Raw genomic sequence first — 24,279 nt, forward strand, 5'->3', positions numbered from 1 at the left:
TAGGGTCAGAATGACTCAGTAGAAATGCAGGACAAAGGCATAAACCACAGCTGAACAAATTCTTGTTCTCACCATAGTAAGCCTCCTTGCTACCACCTTCCTATTACCACATACAAGTAATAAAATGAGCAGTACCTACAAGGTCAAAATGTTGGCCAAAAGCAGAAAACGTAGATCAAAGACGGAATTTGAAAGGAATCCTAAGGAATTTCAGGATTCTTTAAGAATTTAGCATCAATCACTGTATGGCAACAAAGAAAAGGAGGAGCTTACAAAGTTGCAAACCAGTCGAAAAACAAACCCTCATTACTTCTCTCCACTCTCAAAGCCACAGGCTTATTCATTCTGCCCCAAAACCAAGAAGCTCAAGTGACATGGAGAAAGCAGGTGAGAAAAGCTATTGCTACAAAACCTATAGATAGAACTTTCCTTCTTTTTGAGTATCAATAAATGCAAACCACACAGACAGTTGAAATATAAGCTAGTGAAACCTCCACATCTTCTGCAGTTGCTCTAAGGTCGAGGCTCCTACGTGATCAGTAGAGAGCGTACATCACTTTCCGTGGGGCCACTATAGGCAGTAGTTGACAAAGTCCATGGGGAAGGAAAATACAAATTAAAAACGGAGGGAACACTAACTCTGTGTTGTGACTCTCCTACTATGCGCCACGTGCTCAGGTAGAATCATTTAATCATAATCCAATTTATCAAGATAACTTTTGAACCCTACCAGGTGCACGGCGACCTTTTAGCCCCTTTGGAAAACGTGATAAAATCAAAGCAAAAGCAGTTTAGATGAGGAACTCGGCTTCTCGCTCTCCAATAAGGATCCTTTCAGCTACTTTATTCTAACCTACTCTTTCTATATTATGAAAGACAACCAAGAAATCCAACTAAATAATTAATTTATAAAAACTACAGCCTTCTTTAAAAGAGTTTGGAAGAATATAAAGATAGTGTCCAGTCTGTTAGATATGGAAAATTCAGGTTTCAGATGAAAATTTAAGTGAAAGAACAGAAATTTCCCCTATAAGTAGGTTAACTCTTCATTACATATTATTTGGAGAGGATTCCATCTTGTGCTGGACTTTGGTAGAAACATACACACAGCTATTGTATCTGCCCCTACCTGACTTTTGAGCACAGCTTCTCAGAAGGTCTGAGTAATCTTTTCAGGAAATAGAGCACTGCACACTAGATTAGCTTAAAGGAAATAGTGAAGTATAACACCATTTGGAGAAAGAAAAAAAAAAAGGAAAAAGTAAATTCATAATCAATGGGAGAAAAGATGGGGAAAAACAGTGGAAGTGAAATAAGCTACTACTTTTGCTTTGCCCAAAGTCACCTGTTAAAGTTACCATATATCAGCTGATCAGCAACAGCTGATTGCATGTTCTTTGCAAATACGATGGAATTCATTCCTTAAGCCCTTTTTACTGTGTAACACATTTTACCTTCTGTTTCAATAACTCAAGACTAGTCATGAAGGTAGCTGACACATGGCAACTCAGTAAGGTGTAATGTCTAATTTTTATGCCCGAGACACGAGTTTCCTTGAAAGACCATAGGATTTGGATCTCTGAGCATTTTTTCAAATGTGGGATATGGAACGACTGCACACAGCACAGGCAGAAAGCTTAAAAAAAAAAAATTTAAAAAAAATCAGAACTCCATCCCGTCTGTACAACTTAATGTGAGACATCATGCAGCTTACTAAAGGAAATAAAACGGTGCAATAAAAAAACGCATGGCAAGGAAGGACAAAGGTTCTAGTAATACACAGCAGCAGATGGAGACTTCTATCTAATACAGACCTTTTATTCAAGCCCACTTCTCCATTAATTAAAGCAATGGGCAAGTGAAAACAAATATGTCTCAGCATAATTGTCTCTAAATAGACTTTTAAAGTTTGCTATGTGAGGTCTCACCAAACCTCTAAATGTAAGTGTCTCTATTCAGAAAAATCACTCACAATTCTAGCTTTTTTTTCATTACAAATCAGAATAAAACCATTATTTGAACCAGAACTGACTGTCTTTGGATTCTCCCCCTCCCGACTCCCCCAAGCTCTATGATTTAGTATCTGGCTAAGGAAAAGTATATTTAATTAGGTTCATTAACCTTGCAGTGTGAACATGTCTTTTTTTTTTTTTTAAAATAAGTCATCTGCTAGTCATCTGCACAGTCATGTGGCTTCAGGGATAAAAGTAATTAAAGCAGTTACACTATAGCTAATTAGCCAATATTCTGTAATCACTCTTCAAGTTTACTTTTTTCTCTGAAGACATTTGAAAAAATCGTATTCAAAATCTTAACAGGAAATTCATCTCCTCTCTTTGAAGAACATGAACCCAAAAATACCAAGCATTTCCTCAGAAAACAATACATAAAGCCACTTCATTAGTATAATTACAGAAATATCTAAGATACCTAACACATTCCTCATAAAACAGACTAAGCTTTTCAGAAGCTTTAAAAAAAAATGTGTAGATGGCATCCCTTCAGATGGTGACACAGAAAGCTCAAGAATGCCTGAGGCTGTAGTTTCACAAGCATTTTAAGGCAGCACTGTCCCCAAAAGAAGCTGCCCCCCCCCAAGTGGTTATTTTCTCCTCTGTGCCAGAAACAGCATGTGTGCTCCTGCTCTTTACGTGATAACATGGGTAAGGGAAGTGATGAAAGCTGTTATTTCTGCAGAAGTGAGTGAAACTGTGCCCTGAACCTTCAGTGGGGAAATGAGGTATTCAGCTGGACACAGGCTGACCCCAGCTGGCTATGCATAGCTGGGCAAAGCCACTGAAGAGAGCGAAAAGGCTTCAGGATCAGGTCTTGTCACAGTTATCTACCATGTAAGCTGTTCAGAGGTTTGGGGGTTATTCAGTTTCTTAGAGACAGAAGCTGTAGTTATTTTCCCATAGTGACTCTTGCTATGGACCTATTTTATTTTCAGATGGGCCCTCCTTATATGAGAGAAGTTCAGACTTCAAGTCATCAGCATTCAGATACTCAAAGTAGGACAACCAAGACACGAGCCCTGAACTAGAAATCAGCTCTATTATCCTGTGACATTAGTGAAACCACACAACGTTGACCATGGATTTCACAAAATGGATCATAGTATCCTCCAAAGCACCTTGAAAACCACTGACAAGCCTTTCCTCAGAAAGTGAGCTGCAGAACAACCGGAGCTGGGTTTCCTGCAGGTGCAAGTCCTCTGCTGTTCCCTCTCTTCTTCCCTGGCTCCAGAGACCTCTCCTCACCCCAATAACTCAGCTGTCTTGTTATGGTCCTTACGACCATGGAGTAAAACAGGACGTTGTTACTTGCATAAAGCCCCCCAAAAAAGACGTAATGAAAAATCATGTAATTGCTGAGCTGTGCCTGCCTTACTCTCAACAGAGGGACTAATTTGGTCACTCTACCCAGTGACTTATTTATTTCTGAGACATTTATCTGTCCTTCAAATTTGACTAAAATCATCCAGCAGATTCAGAAGGTGTTAGAAAGGAACAGTGAAGAAACAGAGCCACAGTACAGGCTAAAACCAGCTATTAATATATTAGAACAGAATTATGTTGTCTTGAAAAGGGATGCAACACTTCATTATCTAAATGCCACTTACCAACAGGCTAGCTCTCACATGTAAATGGCTCAGAAATACCAACTATAATTAAAAATATCAATTGAAACATAACGAATATATTTCTGGCCCTTCAACTAGAGGGGTTGAGCAACACAGATAGATTCTTTTTTTTTTAAGAATCCAAGAACATACTTTGCAAAATAACAGTAACTAATTATTCATTACTCAGAATACATACATGTGTATATATATAAAAATATATATATTTATATATATATTTTTATATTTATATATATAAAAATATAAAAAAATATATATATACACCTCTCTTTACACAGAGAGGTAAAAAAACATATAATCATAGAATAATTTGGGTTGGAAGATCTCTGAAGGTCATTTGTCCAATCTCCTGTGCAAAGCAGGGTCAGCTCTAAGCTCAGACCAGGCTGCTGACAGCTCTATTCAGTTGGGTTTTGAGAGTCCCCAAGGATGGAGACCACACAGCCTCTCTGGGCAACCTGCTCCACTACCTGACCATCCTACATGAAGACATTTTTCCTATACCCAATCTGAACTTCTTTGTCTGAAGACAAGCCTGTTGTCTCGCTTCATCCCATCATGCAATGATGTGAAGAGCCTGGCTCTGATTTCTTGATACACTCCCTGTAGGGATGAGCAGGCTGCTGTTAGGACCCCGAAGCCATATCTTCTCCAGGCTGAACCAGCCCACCTCCTTCAGCCTCTCCTCATAGGGCAGGTGCTCCAGCCCCTGACCGTCTTGGTGGCCCTCTGCTGAACTTGTGACAGTTTATCAATCTCTTTCTTCTACTGGAGGGCAACAAAACTGGACACAGTCTTCCAAATACAGTCTAACAAATGCTGAGCAGAGGGGATGACCCCTCACTTCCCACAAGCTACTGGCCATGTCCCCGTTGGTACGGCCCGGGAGGCCGCTGGCCACTTCTGCTGCCAGGGCATTGCTGGCTCATGCCCAGCTCCCTGCCCCCCAGGCCCGTGTGGGCAGAGCTGCCCCCCAGGCAGGCAGGCCCCAGCCTGTGTGGCTGCCAGGGCTCATCCTACCTGGGGCAGGGCTCTGCCTTCGGCCCTGCTGAATGGCACTGGGCTCCTGTCAACCCATTTCCCTCAGCCAGTTTGGGACCCTCTGATCTGGCTAATTTAGCATCATCTGCAAACTTCATGAGCAAGCAATCTATCGCCTCCTCCAGGTCACTGAAAAAAAACATTAAACAGGATGGGTCCCAAGCTAGACCCCTGCATTACTCTACGTGGTACTAGCCTCAGAGTATTATCAACTGTGTTATCTGCTGGGTTTTAAACATCCTACTTGCCTTTTTCTGAGTCTACCCAAGGTTACTGAATGTCTTTCTCCAAGACTTCTGAAGTCGTTGCATCAAAATTCCATCTGCAGGGAGCAGAAAACCCATGTGGCAGATGTCTGCATCCCCACAGTTAAACCAAAGGAGTATGCTACTAGCTTACACTACAAAATGGATGCTCATTGGTGTGTTTCACTATTTTGTTGTGAAGTGGCATCTGATGCCTTTCTGAAAAGTGACAAAACATGAAGCACCTGGTCCACTATATTCCAGCGTCCTTGGGAGCAGAGCAGGAGAGGCAGACTCCTTTCAGCCCCTGGTGTCATTGTAGTGAACCCAAGTACCCGAGAATGACTCCGCAAACAGTCCCTGTGGAATGACAGACTCATAAAATTCCTTATCCACCTTCTTTACACGACTCTGACGGCAAACGTATCAGTGTATTAGACTAATGACCCTCTGACTAGGTCATGCAAATCAGTGTCTTTTTATCTGTTACATGTACCTGTTCTTTATTCCAAGTAAACACCTTGTTCTTCTACTAAGGAACAGTGATAAAAAGAAAGAAAGAGGGAGAAAGGGCTTTTAGAAAAATGTATTTATTTTACCAAAAAATAATCACATGGGAAAGCATTATATGCCATGATTTGAGATGAGTTTGGCTTGTTATTGATAAACAAATAGATGCTCTCTAATGGCAGCATCAGAAATTTACTGCTTAAATAATGACATTAGGTAGCAAGTACAGAAATGACAGTCACAGAGAAAAGGACTCAAATAATAGATTTTTAAGAAAAAGACATTTTACCACTAGGTGTCCTTCTTAGAAAACTGTAATCCTGCAGAATGCTCTGTGAGATATGGGGCAAATCCTTTGCATTACTGTTAAAGCTGCTGGTAAAAGCTGGCAAAACCTTCAAAAGCCAAAGTGCCTAAGTCACAGAAGCAGCATGTATTGTTAGTGACCGTGAAACATAAAGGCAAGGGTTTAACATGTCCTTTTTGAGTCCTGCTACCAGCTAAGATACAGCCTTTAAGTAAGATACGGCAACTTACTTAAACATAGCACTTAATGTATTTCAGATGTGTATTTAGTGGGAGAGCAAATGGCAGGGAGATTCAGTTCTCCCTTTAAAGCAGCCAGCATAAGGCAGCTGTTAGATACAGCCACAGCGGGTATCCTGCTCTTAATACAAAAGTGGCCGTGGTCACACCGTTCCCCTACTACGCCCGCCCTGCACATCTAACCCAGCTCAATTTGACTGCAACCGATTTAAACAAAGATCACTGGGAAGGGATGGCAACAAGCACCTGCAGATAAGCTGAGGGCAGCGGCCTTTCCAGGTAAATCAGTTGCAGCTAGAAGAGGCCACACAGTGCAGCGCTGAAGACATCCATCCCTCTGTGCTCTCCGTTCATAATCTTGAGCATTAGTTGACTCTGCTTGTTGGGAAGGGGAGGGCTACTTATGGGAAGCGTTATAGAAAATATTTGGAACATACTCAAAGATTGTTTTGGTGTGTGCAAAAAAACAACGAGTGTGTTGTGCTGGACAGCTGCACATTGAATACTTCTCCCTTGACTATGGTTGTACAGAAAGATCCGGCCAAATGTTAGTGAGGTCGCCTGTTTCTTCCAATAATTTCCCACTTGGCAGCACGGCCTTCCTTACATGTAAGCCCGTCGTCGGAGGATGACTGACAGGAACTAAACTGACTTCACATTCAAGTTTCTAGACTCCCCACACATACCAACAATTAATTGTAAGATTAAATTTACAGTAAGAAAAAGCACAATACACGCCTAGTTTAAAGTAACTGGAGTGCATTTGCAAACTTCTGTGCTAGCTTTTTTCCTAACTGACACTGAAGTTTTGCACTATATTATTAACATGTTTGTTTCAGCAAAAAAGATGCTGTTCAGATGGCTACAGTTGAAACTCACCTGTCCCTGCAAGCAGCCCACAGATAAGCACATCAGAGAACAACTCAACAGCTCACTTTTAGGAGTTACAACACATCAGTCATTTCAGAGAATTAAAACAGAGTCGACTTTCAGTTGTCCACGGGCTAATCATTTAAACTTCATGGTAGCTCTGTGAAAATGCCCATGCTTGTGCTACAGACAGGAGTGTAGCCCCACAACAACGTGCAGCACGGCCTCCTCAACTCTGCTCATGCTAACTTTGAGATCTCCCTGTTCCACACCAGTTGTCCTTTGCTTCCCATCTTCCATGACACCACCCCTGTATCTCCTCCACTTAATTGTCCATCTATTCATATGGACCAAATTACCATACCTTAGAAGCAGACTGTAGGAAGGCTAATCACCTTAATTCATTCCACCACTGCAGCTAGGGTTTGCTGGGTGGAGAAGTCAGAAAGCTGTAGCCATTTCTCCTTACCTACCCCCAGCAATGAGCAGAAGAGGAGCTTCAGCCACGAAATGGCAGAGAAACCCTTTCTTGGCTGCTCTCTGCCTTACCTGAGGCACAGCCACCTTTCAGGCCCAGAGACCACCTGCAAACACCTGGAAAAGCCTTGTCAGTCTTCAGAGAGCGAGCAACAAGGTGAACAGTAAGTAAAGTCCCAAGTTTACAAATCAGAATACAACTAATAAGTGTTTTGAACTTTTTGGGGAAAAGCGAGTGGGGGAAAGGTTTATTCAGTGAGAAACAGAAAGGTGCGCAAGCCTTTCTGGGGACCGGGCCCAGCTTTGTGACAGGACTGCGACTGCCGAGCGCCGCAGCCCGGCCGCCCTGCGAGCTGCCCCCCTGCCCGGAGCCTCGCAAGCCGCGGCCGTACGTGACGGGCGAACCTCAACCCTGGAGTACCAAAGGGAACACAAGCCCCCTGCAGGCCTCCCGGCTGAAGGGATGTGTCACGAGTATTTGTTAAAGGCTCTAAAGGAATCGTCAGTTTCCACTTTGGCTTTTCAGAAAAACAAGGTTTTGCAGCAGCCCGGCTCGCACACACAGAGGCGGGTCAGCCGGGGGCGGGGGAGAGGCGCGGCCGTGAGGCCGGGCCCCACAGCCGGGAGCCGCCGCCGCCTCCCCCGCCTGGGCGCTCACCGGCACTTCTCCTGCCGTTCCCACGGCGGGCGGTCCTGCCCGAGCAGCGCTCCCCGCTCTGCCGCCTCGGGAACCCCTCACGCCACGGCTCCGCTGCTAACAGCTCTCCCCAGAGGAGCCGGAGCCGGGCCCGTCTCCACGGCCTCGCCGCGCCGTGGGGGCTCCGCGGCCCTCCCCGTAGGCCGCCGCCCCTTACCCAGTTCGGTGCCCGGGTTCCGGCCCGCCATGGCCCGCGCTGCCGGCGACTCTCCGCCCCCGCGGGCGGACCCGGGCGGGGCGGGCAGACGTCGGCCTCTCCGGTCCCGCCCCGCGCGGGCAGGAGGCGGTGGCGGGCGGGCGCGATGGGACCGCTGCAGCTCCCGGGGCACAGGCTTCCCCTGCCGCCATCGCGTTAGTACCGAGCTCGCCGCAGCGGAGCTGTCAGTAACGAGACAGCCAAGGCCTACCCCCTGCCCTCAGCCTCCGCTGGGTGAGAGACCACCACCTTTTTGTGGCGGGAATTACTAAGATAGTCTGTTCCTTTAATGGTAAATAGCACCGAACTTGGGGTCTCGAGGATAACGAGTCCACACAGCTTCCACTTTCTTCGAGTTGCGACTTTAGTCCTGCTTGCTCAGTGCTAGCAAAGAACCCACAAACTCACAACAGCATCACATAAAGGAGCAAAGGGTCAGAGCTCTGACCTCACTCTGCCACACTTCCCTCTGAAATGCTACAGAGCCTGCTTCAAGTAGGGCACGAAGACCACAGTCTGCAAGAAGTTTCACCATGGGGTGGGGTGTGTGAGTTTCTTGTTTTAAACACATCCTTCAGTTTGTAGAATGAACAGCTTCTAGGCTGAAGTACTAGATTTGGAGCCTTCATAAGCCTTAATGGAATTAACGATAAGGCTGAAACAATTAGCTGTAAATCAGAGGGCTGGAAGTTGCTTGTTTTTAGAGTAAAATTCAAATAGAGAACTGCAAAACTAACTTGGGGATAATTTGTGAAATAACATACCCTTAATTCTACTATTGCACTAAGAAACCACGATTCATGGTATCAGTTTTTCTTCTCACTTACCCTCCCTACAACAGCTGAAGCTGGAAGGGACCTCTGTCAAGCACCTGAGTCCAACCAGCTGCCCAAGCAGGCTCAGCTACATCAGGTTCCCTAAGGCCATGTCCAGTTAGATTTTGAGCATCTTCAAGAAAGGAAAGGTTGTGAGGTCTCCAGGCAACCTGTCCCAGTGTTTGCCCCTCACCCTGGAAAAAGTATTTTCTTATGTTCAGACAAAACTACCCATGTTTCAATTTATACCCCAGTTTTCAAATGTTAAGCTTTAATTTTCCAAGATGATAGCATAACTGTACTCCTAGGAAAAAATAAAAAAAAACCACAGTAAGGACAAGCATGAATATGAAAAAAAAGTATGAATAAATATACCTCTATATAACTTCTCTCCTTTCCCTAGAGTGCGTTATGTAAACCTTTCAGCATAACATTAAAGGAAGTGACAAGTGGAAGAATGGCAGTATTTTCTTTAATGAAGAAAATATGATTTGTAACCTTGAAAGAGTAACTTTTTTATCCAGCCTCGAGGACTAAACCCAAGCTTTATACAGATTCATAGCCAACCTCTGAGATTCTCATGTATAACCAAATATTTCAGGCAGCACATTTAATTTGGGAGTTTTCACTGTTTTTGATTTGAGAGACGCATGTTTACATTTAAACTTTAAAGAATAAAAAGACACAAAGCTTACAGATCAAAGCTTGCCACCCTCTGTACCAACACTAAAACACTGTTATTGCTTGCCTCTGTACAGTACAAACCCAAGATGCTAGAAAGGATTACATAATTAACTTGGTTACTTTTCCATTCCATGAACCCAACGCTCAGCAGTACAATACGAGTTTTGAGAGTCATTTTATTTAGACAACTGAAAACAGTTAACGTTCAGAAGCAGCGTACAATGAAACAAAACCCGAACCAAATACTTTTAGTACATAATCCCTTCTTTTCTACTAAAGCCAAATTTTCCAACTTTCAAGAACAAGAAAATGGGTAAAAGCCATTGTATCTCTTCTCATAATAAAGAAAACACACTACAATGAGTCTAACAAATTGGAGAGACTGGATCTTGGCTTGCACACTTCTTTAAAAAGACAGTAGGCAGTTATGCTAAAAAGATAGCAAAACTCTACTACTTGTCTTTTTTTTTTTTTTGATACTCTGTTCTCTTACAGACAACACCTAGCCCGTTCCACCGCATTCTCATCAATTACTGCCCGTCTTTGCCTTATGTAGAGGGCGCACTCTGGAAGGCTGCTGTTTATCACTGTTCACTTGATTTAGCCTCGTATGTCCATATGTCACGTAACAGTTGCAATAATCAGGCCTTAACTTCAGGAGTTGAGCTGTACACTGCATCTGAGTTTTCAGAGGCAACTTCTTCTGCAATTAAACAAAAAGGGTATTATTTAACTTCACCTTAGATATATAAACCAAAGAAATCTTGCAGGGATTGCTTAAAGACCAGTTCAGTTTGTTTTCCCATTTAACCTAATCCAGTTATTCTACCCCATCTGTTCAGTTTGCACAGCTCTAGTCACTAGTCTGACACTTACCACATGGCCATTTTCAGGAAAATGCATTCAAAGATCTTTTCAGAAGAGTGAAAAATGCCAGAAGGTACTTGGGGAAAGCTACCTCTTCCATAATAAAGAATGCTACCGTCTTGACTGATCTTTTTAACACTTAGCTGAGTTGAAGCTGGCAGTTCAGTGCATTACCTATTTCCTCTTCTGCAGTTCCTGGAAGGGTGGTCCTTGCTTTTGCTGCTTCTGCATTCTCCTCTTCTGTAGGGGAGGGAGGAAAAAACAGTCAATACCTTCAGTTCCCCCTACCCACCTTAATCAAAAACATAAAATTTTCCACTTATTTTAGTGTTGAGGAGAAACAGTTGGGTAAGCAATTCCATTATTGAATACTCACTTGCAGTTTTCTAGACATTGCTTCCCACCCCCAGTTTAGAGAACCAAAGTACAACATAAAATAAAACTATCATCCACACTTCTTTCTAGAGATTCTTCTCTAAGACTTGTAAAAGTGGTATTGCATATTTGTTGCTCTTTAACATAAAAATACATCAGACTATTTGCTTAAATATCCACAAAGTGTCTATATGCAATAAGCTTACAGGTTTGAAGTTAAGTGCTTAAATGACAGCTAAAAAAGTAAATCCTTAAATCTAACAGATTTGAGTGGATATAGAAACCTTCAGAACACAGTACAGTCACTGTATGAAATTCAGATGATGTTTACCACTTATGATAGATATTACTTAAGAAGTGCACACGGAGCAGCCAAGTTTCACCAGAAACAAGCACACACTTACCAGGAACTACACACTTCCAAAGACCATAGGTTTTCCCTACTGTTGTCTGCCACAGCCTTAGTGTACCATCCTCAGAGCCACTTGCATATAACTCTCCATCAGGGCTAAATCTCACACAGTGAATTGGACCAAAATGTCCTTTGTAAGATTCTGTAAGAGAAAATATCAAGACCATTAATTTCAAATTTCAGCCAACTACTGATATTAGTAAGTAAAAACTGATCAAAGAGGGGAAAAAATACTGATGGAGGGGCACTTTCTCAGTATTTAACTTCTGATGCAAACCAAAGCTTCTATTAATTGGTATCTCAGCTATCTCTAATTTAGGTAACATATTAATGTTTTATTAACTGCAAGAAAACAGGTGTTTGTTTATTCTAGGCAAAACTACAAAGCAAGCCAGGAGCACGGAGTACACATGCTCTGTTCCTTCAACCACTCACTGCAAACACATACAATTTTAAACGAGGACAGGATCAACGAACAACCTTAGAAATAAACTTTTTTTGAAATACATTTGGCCAACGTTAACAAGAACACAAATATATCACATTTTTCATAAAAGCAAGTAGCTGCAACTCATTAGACATATCTAATGAATGCTATACTATGACACTTAAGATAACTTACAGCTTGCTATTGCAGCAATACAGAATGACAACTTTTTTTTTAAATAGGTGCAAAAAGCTGTTTAATGGAGGCTTTCATTAGTTCTAGAAGAGTAATGTTAAGTATACTAAGATAGGAAAAATGCTTAACTGATAATACACCTTTTCAGCCTCTTGCACAGCATGCTACGCTAAGACCTTATTTGAGTACAGCAGTTTCATTTACTAATCACTATTTCATTAATCTAATACCCATTTCAGAACTAATTTTTGATTACAGAAGACAAACATACCTAATTCTTCTCCTGTATTATAGTCATATTTATAGAGTTTAAAATCTTCACCACCTGCAACCAAACATTCTTTTGCAGGGTGAAGTGATGCAGAATTGATTGTAGCAGGTGCTTCAAATGATTTAATTTGCTCTAGACTGAGGGAGAAAAGTTTGTTAGTAAAGTTCATTTTTAAAAATAAAGAAAAAGATCCTGAGAGCAAAGAAACTGTGATTCTACTAATCACAACTGCTTTTAAGAAAAATAGAATACACCCACACACAGTTTCTGAAACAAGTTTTAATACTTGCAAATCACGCTCATCAAATTAGAAATGAGTTCAGAATAAGCAAAACAAAAGCTCACACATTCAGAACTACTTTCTGGAAAATGTTCAAGTGTGTAACTTGCTTTCTTAAGACATCCTAGAGATGTATAAATAATTAGTTCTCTGTAAAGCATTGAACTGAACCCTGCTTGAAACTTATTTAACCACGATTACAATTAGTGTGAAATATGAAAACGGCACCAAACCCTTACAGGCTAGCATCTTAGGCAGTTACAGTTCATGCTGTAGAAGAGGGCAGTTGTTTCACACTCTGCCTCTGACAAGACGGCAAGCAAAGATGTCCACTAATGCCAGTTCTGACAACTTGGTGATTTTGGTCTCGTACAGTCAGTTTTTATCCCCAACCAAACCCATTACTCAACCTGTGAAAATTCTGTGTTTTGGACTCACGTTTCTGCACTATGAAAAGCTATAGTCTTCCCATAGGTTATCACAAGTATCTGTCCTTCTGGAACATACTCCATGCTGCTCACTGACATTGCAACATTTAGTGCCTTCACTTCAGTCATGGTACTTCGGTCCCAGAGGCTTAAGAGGAAACAATAAGGAAAAGACGACTCTTGGATTACTTCAGCAAATCAAACAATTTTCACCTCACATCCATGGCAAGATTTGGATCAAAAAAGCCACCTAAGAAAGAACATGGCTTGATTCCACAGGTACTTCGGATTTTCAGTGGCATCCTTATCTTAAAACTTCGCTAGGTGAGAATGAAGACACACTTACTTTAAAATACTTCTGCTTTTGAACCTTAATGCAACAACATTAAATGGTACATATACCATTTAACTACTTAAGGATTCTCTTGAGAGATTAAAAACCTTGTTATAAGTCTCCTGAGCAATAGAGCTTTCTAGAAGCAAGGCTTGAAGATTCCATTCTGCCTTTTTACCTCACAAGGCAAAGAGGTACTAATGCCAATTTATACAAAGAACAGAGATTCAATTTAAGATAATATAGTTTTCTATCTAGGGATGCAAGAGCTATCTAAACAGAAAAGAAATTAAATTATTTTGCTATGACAAGTAAGAATCTTCATTCATGAGCCAACTGCTGCATTTTTATTTCTACAATTCAGAGAAAAATAAACAAGACTAGACTTTTGCCTCTCTTGAACACTAGGAAACTGGTAACAACTGGAGCTGAAAAGGAGACTAGAGGGAAATTGCATCAGTGACTTCACCCTCCCATCCTTCCTCCCACAAAGCAGAAAAGACCATTCTATTTCTCCCTCCTTTGTGCCATAAATATAAGAATGGTGAGACAGCTAGGCATGCGATGACACTGGTCCTATCAGCCAGAAAGCTGAGGAAGCAGTAAGGCACATCGCCCATCTTTTCTGAACAGCATAGTTTGAGGAACGGTCTTTGTCAATTCATCTCCCCAGCAGCCAGGTTTGTCTGGGTTTCAGCACATCTCCTACCAATTGGGCATAAAGTAAACAAAACACTTCACCATGACTGGATGAGCCATCTTATAAAACACCAATGCCTACTCAGCTTATCAGCATGATGGAGAAAAAGGGCTATGTCTATCAACAGCATGTTGTTTCCAGATACTCTTCCCAGTCCCTGGCTAGTCCATGCCCTATGCATCTTTCAAGGCTGGACTGCAGAACACAAGGCAGCAATACCTCAACACTATGTGTATTCACAAGACCTCATCTCTAAATTCATCTCTCTAGGATTATGAAAGTCATAAATTTACTCTACTATGCAGTTTTCAAAGACCACCTCTTCTTATCAGGGAGGACATGTTTATGGGGCAAATTAGAATTATTACAAAAGTTATGTCTGTAGCAGCAGAAGAGAACTGTATTAGGCATGCAGCTGTAATAATCTAGGATCAAATAACCTGTGCTGCTTATATCCTTTACCAAAAAACATAACTATCTTCTCACGTAGATTACGACAATAAATAAAAGTGAGCTGCTTAGAAAACCGAAAGTTACTTTTTCTTACCGGACAGTTTTATCATCAGCTGAAAGAATCTGTTTGTCATCACTGCTCCATAAAGCCTTTTTAATGCCAGAAGTATGTCCACTGATAACGTCAGGTTCTTAAAAGAAAGCCAAATATTTTAATACATGTAAGAAAATGAAATAATGTCATGCAGCAGTCTGGAAGCTTTCTTAAGCGATATGGATTTCCATTTACTACAAAACTGTAAAATTACTTCAAGCACTTATAACTTTATTTGTAGATCTTATTCCAGGAACAGGATAAATGCCAACTGGGTATCTGATTGCCTAAATTTAAAAAGCTTCACTAGTTTAAACAAGGTTCTCTTAGCTTCGTATCAGTCATCAGTAGTTCAGTACCAACATGAATTTAAACACACTTAGATATGTGGAGTCTGTTTTCTTTCAGATGACTAAATTTTAATTAATTAGACCTATTTCTAATGAGTCTGTGTTGAACTGAAACACGCTATCCTTGAAGTCACTTGTAAATGTAAATCATACAGATTATCTTACTCTAGCAAAAGGTATAGACACTACATTTGTAAAATAATCCTCAACTGTGTCTTCTGTGATTCATAACAGAAAGTAGCTCTTAATTTCAGAACTTCGATTTAACTCCAAAAAAAACAAGAATCAGTTCTGAAATCAGACTCACCTGCTTCTGGCTTGCTCAAGTCGTAGATACGCAACAGTTTATCTTGTCCACCTGTTAACAGATAATTGCTATCCTGAAACAGAAGTTATAAAGGGTCAACTCTATTACAAATCAAAAATACCAGCCACCTTCTGTGAGTCTTAAAATAACAGTTCTTTCTCTCAGACAGCCTCCAATACACTTATTACATTTAAGTTATCATCTTAAAAACTACAAGTGGTATGCTAGATTATTTGCCTGTTAAGATACATATGTAAAAAGCAGAAAAGTAACTAAGAGCAAAACACACTCAAGAGCTTAGTTCCCTGGTGAATAAAGTATAAAGGTTTTTCATACCTGTGTAAAATCCACACTTTTGACAATGTGTTTGTGAGCCAACGTGATTAATTCATCGCCTGACACAGCATCCCACACTTTGCTAAACGGCAAGAGAAAACATTTATATTTTAGCAGCACCAGGACAACTCAACCTGGACAGTCAGATTAGTTTGCAAGCAATCTTTCCTGACACCATCATAACATTTTATCATAAATGCTACATTATTTGAAGTTATAACCCAGTTAGTCAATGAGAATACTTTATATGCTATTACTGAAGCTTTTTTTTTTTTTTACTATCCCACCATTTTCCTTTATGCTCTTCTTCAGGATAATGCAGACTAATTAGCATTTCATTTTTAAGACAAAGGCAGTTCTCTGCAACTTAATAGAGATCACCCTCTACTAACAGGATTCAGCTTGCCAAGTATTAATGTATGCTGCAAATAGCACAAACAAACAACAAAAAACATCAAAGAAAAAATTCACTACAATTTTCACAAGTTTTCTTGTAATGAAAAGAGGCTAGCTGGTAGAAGCAAAATAAAAATCACTCTTTCAACTCTGTTATAACTACAGTACCAGAGATTAGGGCCGCATAGAAATGTTGTTCTAGCGAACTGGTATAGTTATTAAGTATATTCATCAAGAAACAATCATAGTTGTTCATCATGATGAAATTAACTATAGCTGCTTTCAAGAACCTAAAAGTCTAGGTTTTAATTTGGCTAGCCATAAATAAGCTAACAATTACTAGAGAAAAACAAATGAATCAGTAACTTACTACAGCTATATGTCACCAAAGAGCACTATAGAATAAAATCAAAATACAGACTTCACAGACAGTTAATCACTTACGCTGTAAAATCTGCTGCTGCTGTAGCTGCTTTAGTGGCATCCGTGTTCAAAGTGGCACCCCAAACAGCACCTTTATGACCTAGAAATGTGCCAATCCAGTCTCCTGTGTCGCCCTGACGCAGCATAGGCTTACCATCTTCACAAAAACAAAACCAGTATTCAGGTAACGTGATAAAAAAAGGAAGCTGTTTAAAAAAAAACAATTCCCTTGCACCAGAATGTGGAAATACCACATACTTTATGAAGCTATTATTTGTAAAAGAGTTTAGCTAAAGAGCTTAGATATGCAGCTGAACTTGCTGCAAGCATCTAAAACTGCATAGACATTAAAATACTACTCTAAATGAAATAAAAGTTTTCTTTAGGTTTGTGTTAAGGTAGAAGGGAGATAGAAAGGAGCACTTGTTTAAGTTTTATTTTCACTCAAGTCTTCGTCAGGCAGAACAGGTTTGGTTTTTTACTTTGGAACAACATTTTCAGACTAACAGTACACAGACAGAAGTTTCGTGTTTGTAATCAGATACGTTTAAAATACATACAGAAATGTTGTAAAAATGGAAGAGAAATAGAAAGCCTTTCCTGTGATTATTTTTTCTGGAAGGCTGTCAAACAGTTGTTCACACAAGAAGACAGAGAGCTGAACTGGAAGCACTCCAAGGCAGAAAGAAATGTCCTTTTACACTTATGAATACATACATAAGATTAAAATATATATTTATGAAGGGGAAATGCTATTCACGTAATGAGAAGAGAGTTCTCATGGGAAAGGAGGCGGACGTCATCATTCTACATCCAGCAAGGCAGCTGCCCTGGTTAAACGGGAGCTCACTTTAAAGTCTACAGCCTACGTGCACAGCAGGTAGAAACGGGCAGCTTCAGAAGCAAACCTTGCCGAGGCTTCCCACCCCCCACAGTCCGGATCCAAACCGAACGGCTGCGGCTGGGATACCCCCCAGCCTACCCCGGTAACTAATCACCACGCCAATCAGCTGTCCGCTCCCTTTCTCACCCGGTGACACCCTAAGCCGCTACTACCCTACAAGCACCAGCGTTTCGCGGGGCGAACGGCGCACACCCCGGCACAACCGCCCTGGCGAGCACCGGCCGCTCGCCCCCTCCCGCCGCTTCCAGCAACACCCCCCAGGAGGGCGATGCGCGGCCTCCGAGCAGCGGGGCGGCGGCGCGGCCCACACCCCCTCCCCACACACCCACCCCCGGGGGCGAGGGCAGCCCCGCCGGGCAGGCTAAAACAAAGGGGCCGGCAGCACGGCCGCCGCCGCCGCCCCTCGTCCCCACTCACCCTTGCAGGCGCTGATGAGGAAGTAGCCGTAGGGGGTGATGCCGCTGAAGGCCAGGTCCACCACGGGCCGCGTGTGCCCGGAGCAGGTCAGCGGGGTCTGCCTCATGGCCATGGCGGCGGCGGAGGGGGGCGGAAACGTGCGCGGAGCCTGGGCAGGGACACGGGCCCCCTCCGGCCGGGCAGGAAACGGCGGTCGCGGCGGCCGCGGGGGAGGAAATGACGTCACGGACACGCTGCGGAGCGGAAGTGCGTCAGCCGGCGCGTGCGCAGCCGGAAGCGCCGCCAGTCGCAGGCGCACTGCGAGGGACGCGGCGATGGCGGCGCCGTGTGACCCCGAGGGGAGCGGAGCGGAGCCGGGCCGGGCCGGGCCGGTGGGGCCCTTCTCACCTGCAGCGCCAGCGCCCCTCTGCCGAGACGAGCCGAGCGTGTGCCCCGCCTGCGCCCGCCCGAGGGCTGTGCTGAGCTCCTCGCAATGGCCTCTGTCAGTGCGGCGGTCCGCGCCGAGGGATAACCGCGCTCTCTCTTCCCTCATCCCGGTTCCTGAAGGAATAATACTTTCCCGACCCCAGGATAGGGTTCAGGGCTCCTCGCTGCTCCTGTATTTTGGTAGGAGCTCCTCCACAGCAGTTCCTGGCACGCCCCAGCCTTGTACTTTCACATAAACTGATGCCAGCGCTGGCATGGCCCTGCCCGTCTCCCCCTTAGTTCTTTGCTCCCCCGTGGGTGATCCCCTGCTCTCTTGTCAGGCTCCTAAACCGGCAGCAAATTAATCCTGACAAAAGGAAGCAGGGTTTTTTTCTGCAGGACTAGCTCATGGCTAACTGCAGGATCCGATCAGCCTTTCCAACCGAGGAGACAGTGGGGCTGGAAGGTGGTGGGAAGGGGACATAAGGATCTCGGGATACATAGCAGCACCCACCTGAGTTTGTGTAAAAGACGAGGGAGCCAAGATGATGGTAATGTCTAGACTTGCCCTCAGAAGCATCTAAACATGGCATTTGAAGATGTGTCAACAGACTTACTTAAAAATTACGGAAGTGGTGTTTCTCTTCCTTCAACAGGCTAAAAATTCAGAATGATTGACGGTTACTCATCTCCTTTTTCAAGTCTTAGGACTAGAAAAAACATTCAAATCATCAACAGATAATTGAAGTTTAAGGTAACTTCACTTTTCCACAGCTTCTCTTTAAAAGATAGGCACCGTATTTCACTTTCTGACCTCCTGGTGTTCCATTTATCATCCCAGAGTTCTCAAAAGTAACTCCTAGTGATTTTGCAATTTCATGACCAATTTTGTGCTACCACTGTAGCTGACACTTCCAGTTTTTCCACACGCAGCCACAGACTACCACGTAGAACTTCTCAGTATCTTATAAGATTTTCTGGACTTTTTTCCTAACAGTGATATCAATCTCTCACTCTGCTTTGACATAGGGCTATAGCTGAATCCAGCAACTCTCAGACTATACATTATAATCATGGGGAATTCAAATGCATCTCTGAAAGTTTTAAAGTAACATTAAGAGTCATACTTAAATAGAATTCCCAAAATGTGTGTTTCCCTTGATAAAACTGTTTGTGGCTGAAAAATTTTCTGTAATTTATCCCCTTCTTAGGAATACTTTGAGAGCTTAATGTATAAAAAATTTTTATTGAGTGGCTAAAGCTTCAGAGTGTAAAAGTCAAATGCAATTTTATTATACTTTTTATGATAGCAGTGTTTCCAAAATGTCATGGTATATTAGTGTTCTAAACCTTATGTTGATGTTCTCTATTTGCCCTATTCCTTGTAATTTTTTTTCTTCATTCCTAACTGTGTATATAGTTTTGTCCTCAGTAGAACCATTGCACACCAAAAGGTACATTTATAGCAATGGGGCAGAGACTAGGTGGAAAGACAGATGAAGATCCCTTATCTAAGTTTATATTTAAAACAGGACCAAACAAACGCATATCACTTTTACTTTTCTCAAAGCCTAATGTAAACATAGAATTATGTCTCGTAGCTAGCAATGCTTCTTGGCTTTACATTTTAAAACCCTGTTCTGGTAACTGGTGTTATAAACTTTTTGAGTGAAGAAAGCCCCTAGGGGTCAGTAAAGATAAAAGCTTAGCATTAGATTTAATTTGCTGTTACCTACTTAAAATTCAGTATTGAGGAATGGTAAGAAAGGGAGGATTATTTTTAACGATTTCATAGCTCTGATTGATTTTTGTCTTCTATTAAATTGGAGCATGATTTTCCACCTGCACAAAGCAACAACATGGCATCCACTTAGGAAGACACAAAATCTATAACAGGCAGACAAAGGCAACAATATTTCCAACTTGCTGGTAGGTAGCTGAAAATCAGAAAAGGAGAAAAGTCATGGAGATGTGAAACCTATAAAATGTAGACTATATTAAAAATCCCACTAGGCTCAGCAAAACTGTAGGGTAGTGTTATGAATTAAGTTTTTCATATGCTGCAGGAACATGAAAAGGCTAGTAAGGAACATGTGGGGTGTCACTAAAGCCAGATCCTTCAAAAGGGACTTTGATACCTACTGTGGGAGCTAGGCAGACGTTAGGCATTGTGCTGCTAACTGCTGCATTTCATCCTGAGGACAATAACTGTACTGGGTAGATACCTGTGGATTGATGGTTATCAGCTACTGCCCAGTTTTATAAAAGTTATAACTCTGCTGGTGGATGGGCTTAGTATAAGCATGTAGATGATTACGTGAGCACTGATCCTAGACGGTGCCCATACCTGCTTCCAGCAGTAGGTACTTGATTGATTCCCAGGCAGACCTTGACGCTTCCCTGCTGGCCCCAGACACAGCCTCTCTGGCCTCATTTCCCACCCGCTAGCTCCCCTGCTCTGTACCAGACAGTGGCTTCCAGAACCTGACTGATTTTTGCCTTCCACGCTGAAGATGTTTCCATTCCTACGTACAGTAATAGTACAGCCACATGGCTGGACAAGAAGTACAGGAATTAGGCCCTTAGAGTCTAGATTTAACAGAGATACAGAAGGATATGACTTCTTAAATTGCAATTCTGCAAAGCAAGGGGGACCTTTATTATCTTTGGGAAACATGTTTAAAGACACACAGAAATAATACTGAAAATAAAGCTGTCTACATTTTTTCATAAATCAAATCTTTAATACTGAGACAGAACATAGGAACTGAAAGTCTTCGAAATTTGTCCTAGGCCTATCTCAGGATATAACATGCATAATTCAGTCAGCCAGTTTGTTTAGCAGCAGTCTCAGACTTTTGTCCTTCTACGTTTCGGGGACATCCTGCATCACTAGCCCATCTCCAACTAGAAATTTTTAATGCAGCATTTCTTAAACTGAGCATGGGGAGAGGAAACAAACACTACCATGAAGCACGTTTGCGGTTGGGGAAGGAGAAACGCTTTGCCATGGAGCCACTGCAAGTGGAATGAGAAGTGTGTTCAGGAGAAGCAAGAGCAAGGATGAGAAGGGAAGGGGCCAAATACGCACAGAGCAGCAGCAAAAGGGGTGCTGAACTCACCTAGCATCGTCTGCGAGCTCTTGCTGAGGCGTAACATCCTAATGCGGTTGTTTCTGTCAGGCGTGCCTCCTCTGCTTGTGTTCAGAGCTGTTGCTTTCCTCTGTTGGAGCCTGACAGCCTTTGGCCCTCGCTGCAATTCCTCTGGCATTCCCTCGTTACTGCCCTCCTCTTAGCTCCCTGGTAGCATCTCCATTTAAATATGTTTATTCACCACAGCTTGAGAATCTTTTATTAGAAATACACTAATTCTGTGCGCTTTTAATACAGAGATTGTTAGAGAAGCTGGGAACTGTGAAACAGGCCTCAGTTTTTCAAGAAGGTCTAGAGAAGGTTTGAGAAAAAGAAGGAAAGATGGAAAAAGTAGTTAGTTACAAATGAACGCCTAGCAAGCTTAAAATAAAAATACTGAGTGTTTTTGTTTTAGCCAAGGTGATTATCTGTCAGACTCCAAAAACATTACAAAGAAATGTCACTAAAACATTTTTATTCAAAGTTTTGTATTTATCTATTTATTAGCAAAATAACTGTCTTGTAGTGTTAAATAAGTATTCATCAACCCCAGCTTGTCAGGAAGTAATCAAGGCCTTGTAATCATACAGAGTAATTCACCCCATTACTGCACAGAATGACAAGTATGCCAATCATAGGTTCTAAGGCACCTGGGCAAGTCTGTCTTCTACTTAACATTTATAATTCAGAGTGTCTGCTTGATTAAACAACATCTTTCTACAGCCAGTGATTGAATTTTCTCAGAAATTTTTGCTGAAGATGAACAACACTATCCTAGTGAAAGGTCATGATTCTAGTGCTTTGATTAAAATAAATCAAGCACCGATTGAATTAAGTAGAGGGTGTTTAGTATACATATTTACATTTCCAAAGACTCCTTTCTTCACATGTGTTAGATCTCATAGATGGAAATACATTCTCTTGCCACTGAGTGGAGCTCCTTACATACTTATTAGTACATTGACGATCTAGCTGAGAACTTCTACTGTGAGGTTTTGACACTGATGCTTATTTCAGCTTGTACCTGGCAGCTTTGTGGACATAGCACTCAAAAAGTTACTAGGTGCTTAGTTCTCTAAAATGAGTTGGCTAAATAGGTAAATGGAAATCTCTGGGTGCCACAAGAGACAGCAGCCGGGCAGCCCCTTTGTTAGCAGACCTTGAATATGTGTCATTTAAATATATTTCAGGTTTGAAACATTCTGTGTAATCTGTAGGTATGTTGATGCTCTTTAACTCTGATAAGATTTTCTTTGGAGAAATGTCCCTTGCTAGTTTGGGGAACGAAAAAAAAAAGGAATAGCTGTTTGCTAAAGGATGATGTGTTACAGATGCTGCGTGCAGATATGTGAGAGCGATTGCAGAGAATGTTGCTGTGTTTTCACCAGGGGAGTAATTATAACTGAGTGCCAGCCTTGAGCAGTCAATTATCACTGAGTAACAAGACAAAAGATAAAAGGCAGACATAATCATATTTCACAGATAATAGAACGGTGTGCTTCAAGTCAGGGAGTCCTTTCTAGATCAGCCTTTCATAGCAGGTGACCATATTTTTTTGTAGTTTCATGCAACTTCTTGTAACGTAGATCCAGGGAATGTGAGGGCTGCACCACAGACACTCTTCAGTTGGGTGTGCATGGTAGTATAGTTTGTGTGTGTGAATAGAAGCCAAGGGGATTAGGCAGGGAAATGGGCTGTAGAGGAATTGGGAAGAGTGTGAAGAGGAAGTTTGAGCCCACAGTAAGAAAGAGAAAAGTGGTTTAGTAGGACAAATGTAACACATGGAAGCTGGATAATAGGGGACATAGGAGACTTACCTCAGAGATCAGCTGTGTGCCTTAGTGTTAGGGTCTCAAAAGGATTTCCTCTTCTGAGAAGAACGTTTTTCCTAATGTTTTCTGCATGCAAGTTAGACCATCGCAGCCTTTCCGTCTGTCTGGAGGGCAGGGATCAGGCGCATTCAGAGCATGCACCAACCATAGAGTGTGACACCAATAAGGAATATTAAAAATTGTTTAATCTGTGCTAAAACAGCTGCTTCCTCAGTCTTCAGGTCCCATTCTGTCGTTTGAAAGGGAAAAGTTGACAGTGCTGGCCAGATAGAGAGGAGAGCTATAAGAAAAAGAAATGACAAACTTTAAATGAGCCAGTGTTTTCACTGAAAAGCTGAGCCACTGCAAAACCAAAGGGACAACAATTGAAGAAATGACTAAAACAAAAACAAATCCAAGAAAAGGAAGTGCTTCCCCAAATTCTAGCCAAATATTCTCAGAATACAGAGTTGCTAAAGTTAACCCTCAGAAAATAAAGGTATGTAAATTTAATGTATACATATTCAGGGTTTAGAGTGAAAGATGTAAAGACATAGTTGGGGAAGCCCAGACAGGGTCAATATAGGGAACTCAACTAGAGAGGGAAGTATAGTGTGTGTGTGTGTGTGTTTCAAAATCTTGTTACTAGGACTATGCTCAGTCAATCCATTTAACAGTATAGAATGCTGCAGTAAGCCAATGCATATGATACACATTTATAGAAGGAACAAAGGTCAGTGAAAAGCGTTATAGCAGCTCACGCAAGGCTTAGTGGGATAGGTGATCTTGCAGTGTTAGTAGGGGAGATGAGAAAGGGAAATGGAGAGAGAGAGAGATACACAAATCTGTTCCCATGCTTAGAGTTCCTGTAACCAAGACAAAGTGAAACATCTAAGTTACAGGTATTATGGGTGCTAAGTTCTGGCTGAAATAAGCCATTTCTGTATTTTTAGTCATCAGCTTTGCTCTCTAGACCATTCAAAGCATGAATGCACTGTAAAGGAGGAGACATAGAAGTAACATAATGTTCTTTTCCTACCTCTCTTCAAGCTTCATATTGGAACCACTTGGTAATTCAGGCTAGCTAAATAAGTATTTACCTCTGAAAAAAAAGAATTTCAATTCCTAATAAAAATGAATCAGATTGTAAAAGCTTTGCTAAAGGAGAATTAAAATTGTCTGCAGTTCGCTTGCTTTCCAGGAAACAGTTCAGGAAAATTCTTATTCTCTAAGTATCAT

The 24,279-nt window shown here is 42.0% G+C and overlaps 2 protein-coding genes across 2 annotated transcripts in view; both read right to left on the reverse strand.

The window, feature by feature from the left end:
* DERA (deoxyribose-phosphate aldolase) overlaps positions 1-8,258 on the reverse strand; it is a 56,044-nt gene extending 47,786 nt beyond the window's left edge. Inside the window, exon 1 of the mRNA XM_068401407.1 lies at positions 8,187-8,258. Within this exon, the coding sequence (XP_068257508.1) occupies positions 8,187-8,217 (31 nt within the window). The 5' untranslated portion in view covers positions 8,218-8,258. The remainder of the gene's footprint in view (positions 1-8,186) is intronic.
* A 1,237-nt stretch (positions 8,259-9,495) lies between these two features.
* On the reverse strand, positions 9,496-17,895 carry STRAP (serine/threonine kinase receptor associated protein). Its single transcript, XM_068401334.1, has 10 exons — positions 17,694-17,895; positions 16,394-16,529; positions 15,554-15,635; positions 15,218-15,290; positions 14,561-14,657; positions 12,990-13,127; positions 12,272-12,408; positions 11,371-11,520; positions 10,766-10,831; positions 9,496-10,427 (listed from the first exon to the last, which is right to left on the reverse strand). The coding sequence occupies exons 1-10, from the start codon at positions 17,803-17,805 to the stop codon at positions 10,366-10,368; spliced, it is 1,053 nt and encodes a 350-aa protein (XP_068257435.1). The 5' UTR covers positions 17,806-17,895; the 3' UTR covers positions 9,496-10,365.
* Positions 17,896-24,279: the final 6,384 nt, after the last annotated feature.

Source organism: Nyctibius grandis, chromosome 5 (assembly GCF_013368605.1).
Source record: "Nyctibius grandis isolate bNycGra1 chromosome 5, bNycGra1.pri, whole genome shotgun sequence".
In the NCBI taxonomy this organism is placed as follows: Eukaryota; Metazoa; Chordata; class Aves; order Nyctibiiformes; family Nyctibiidae; genus Nyctibius; species Nyctibius grandis.

What these genes read in the sequence shown, in the direction of transcription:
- STRAP (XM_068401334.1), bottom strand. Translation starts at nt 17,805, where the DNA reads ATGGCCATGAGGCAGACCCCGCTGACCTGCTCCGGGCACACGCGGCCC. An exon ending in CCTCATCAGCGCCTGCAAGG is followed by an intron (nt 16,530 to 17,693) that starts GTGAGTGGGGAC and finishes GTTTTTGTGAAG; the next exon opens with ATGGTAAGCCTATGCTGCGT. An exon ending in AAAGTGTGGATTTTACACAG is followed by an intron (nt 15,291 to 15,553) that starts GTATGAAAAACC and finishes CTTCTGTTTCAG; the next exon opens with GATAGCAATTATCTGTTAAC.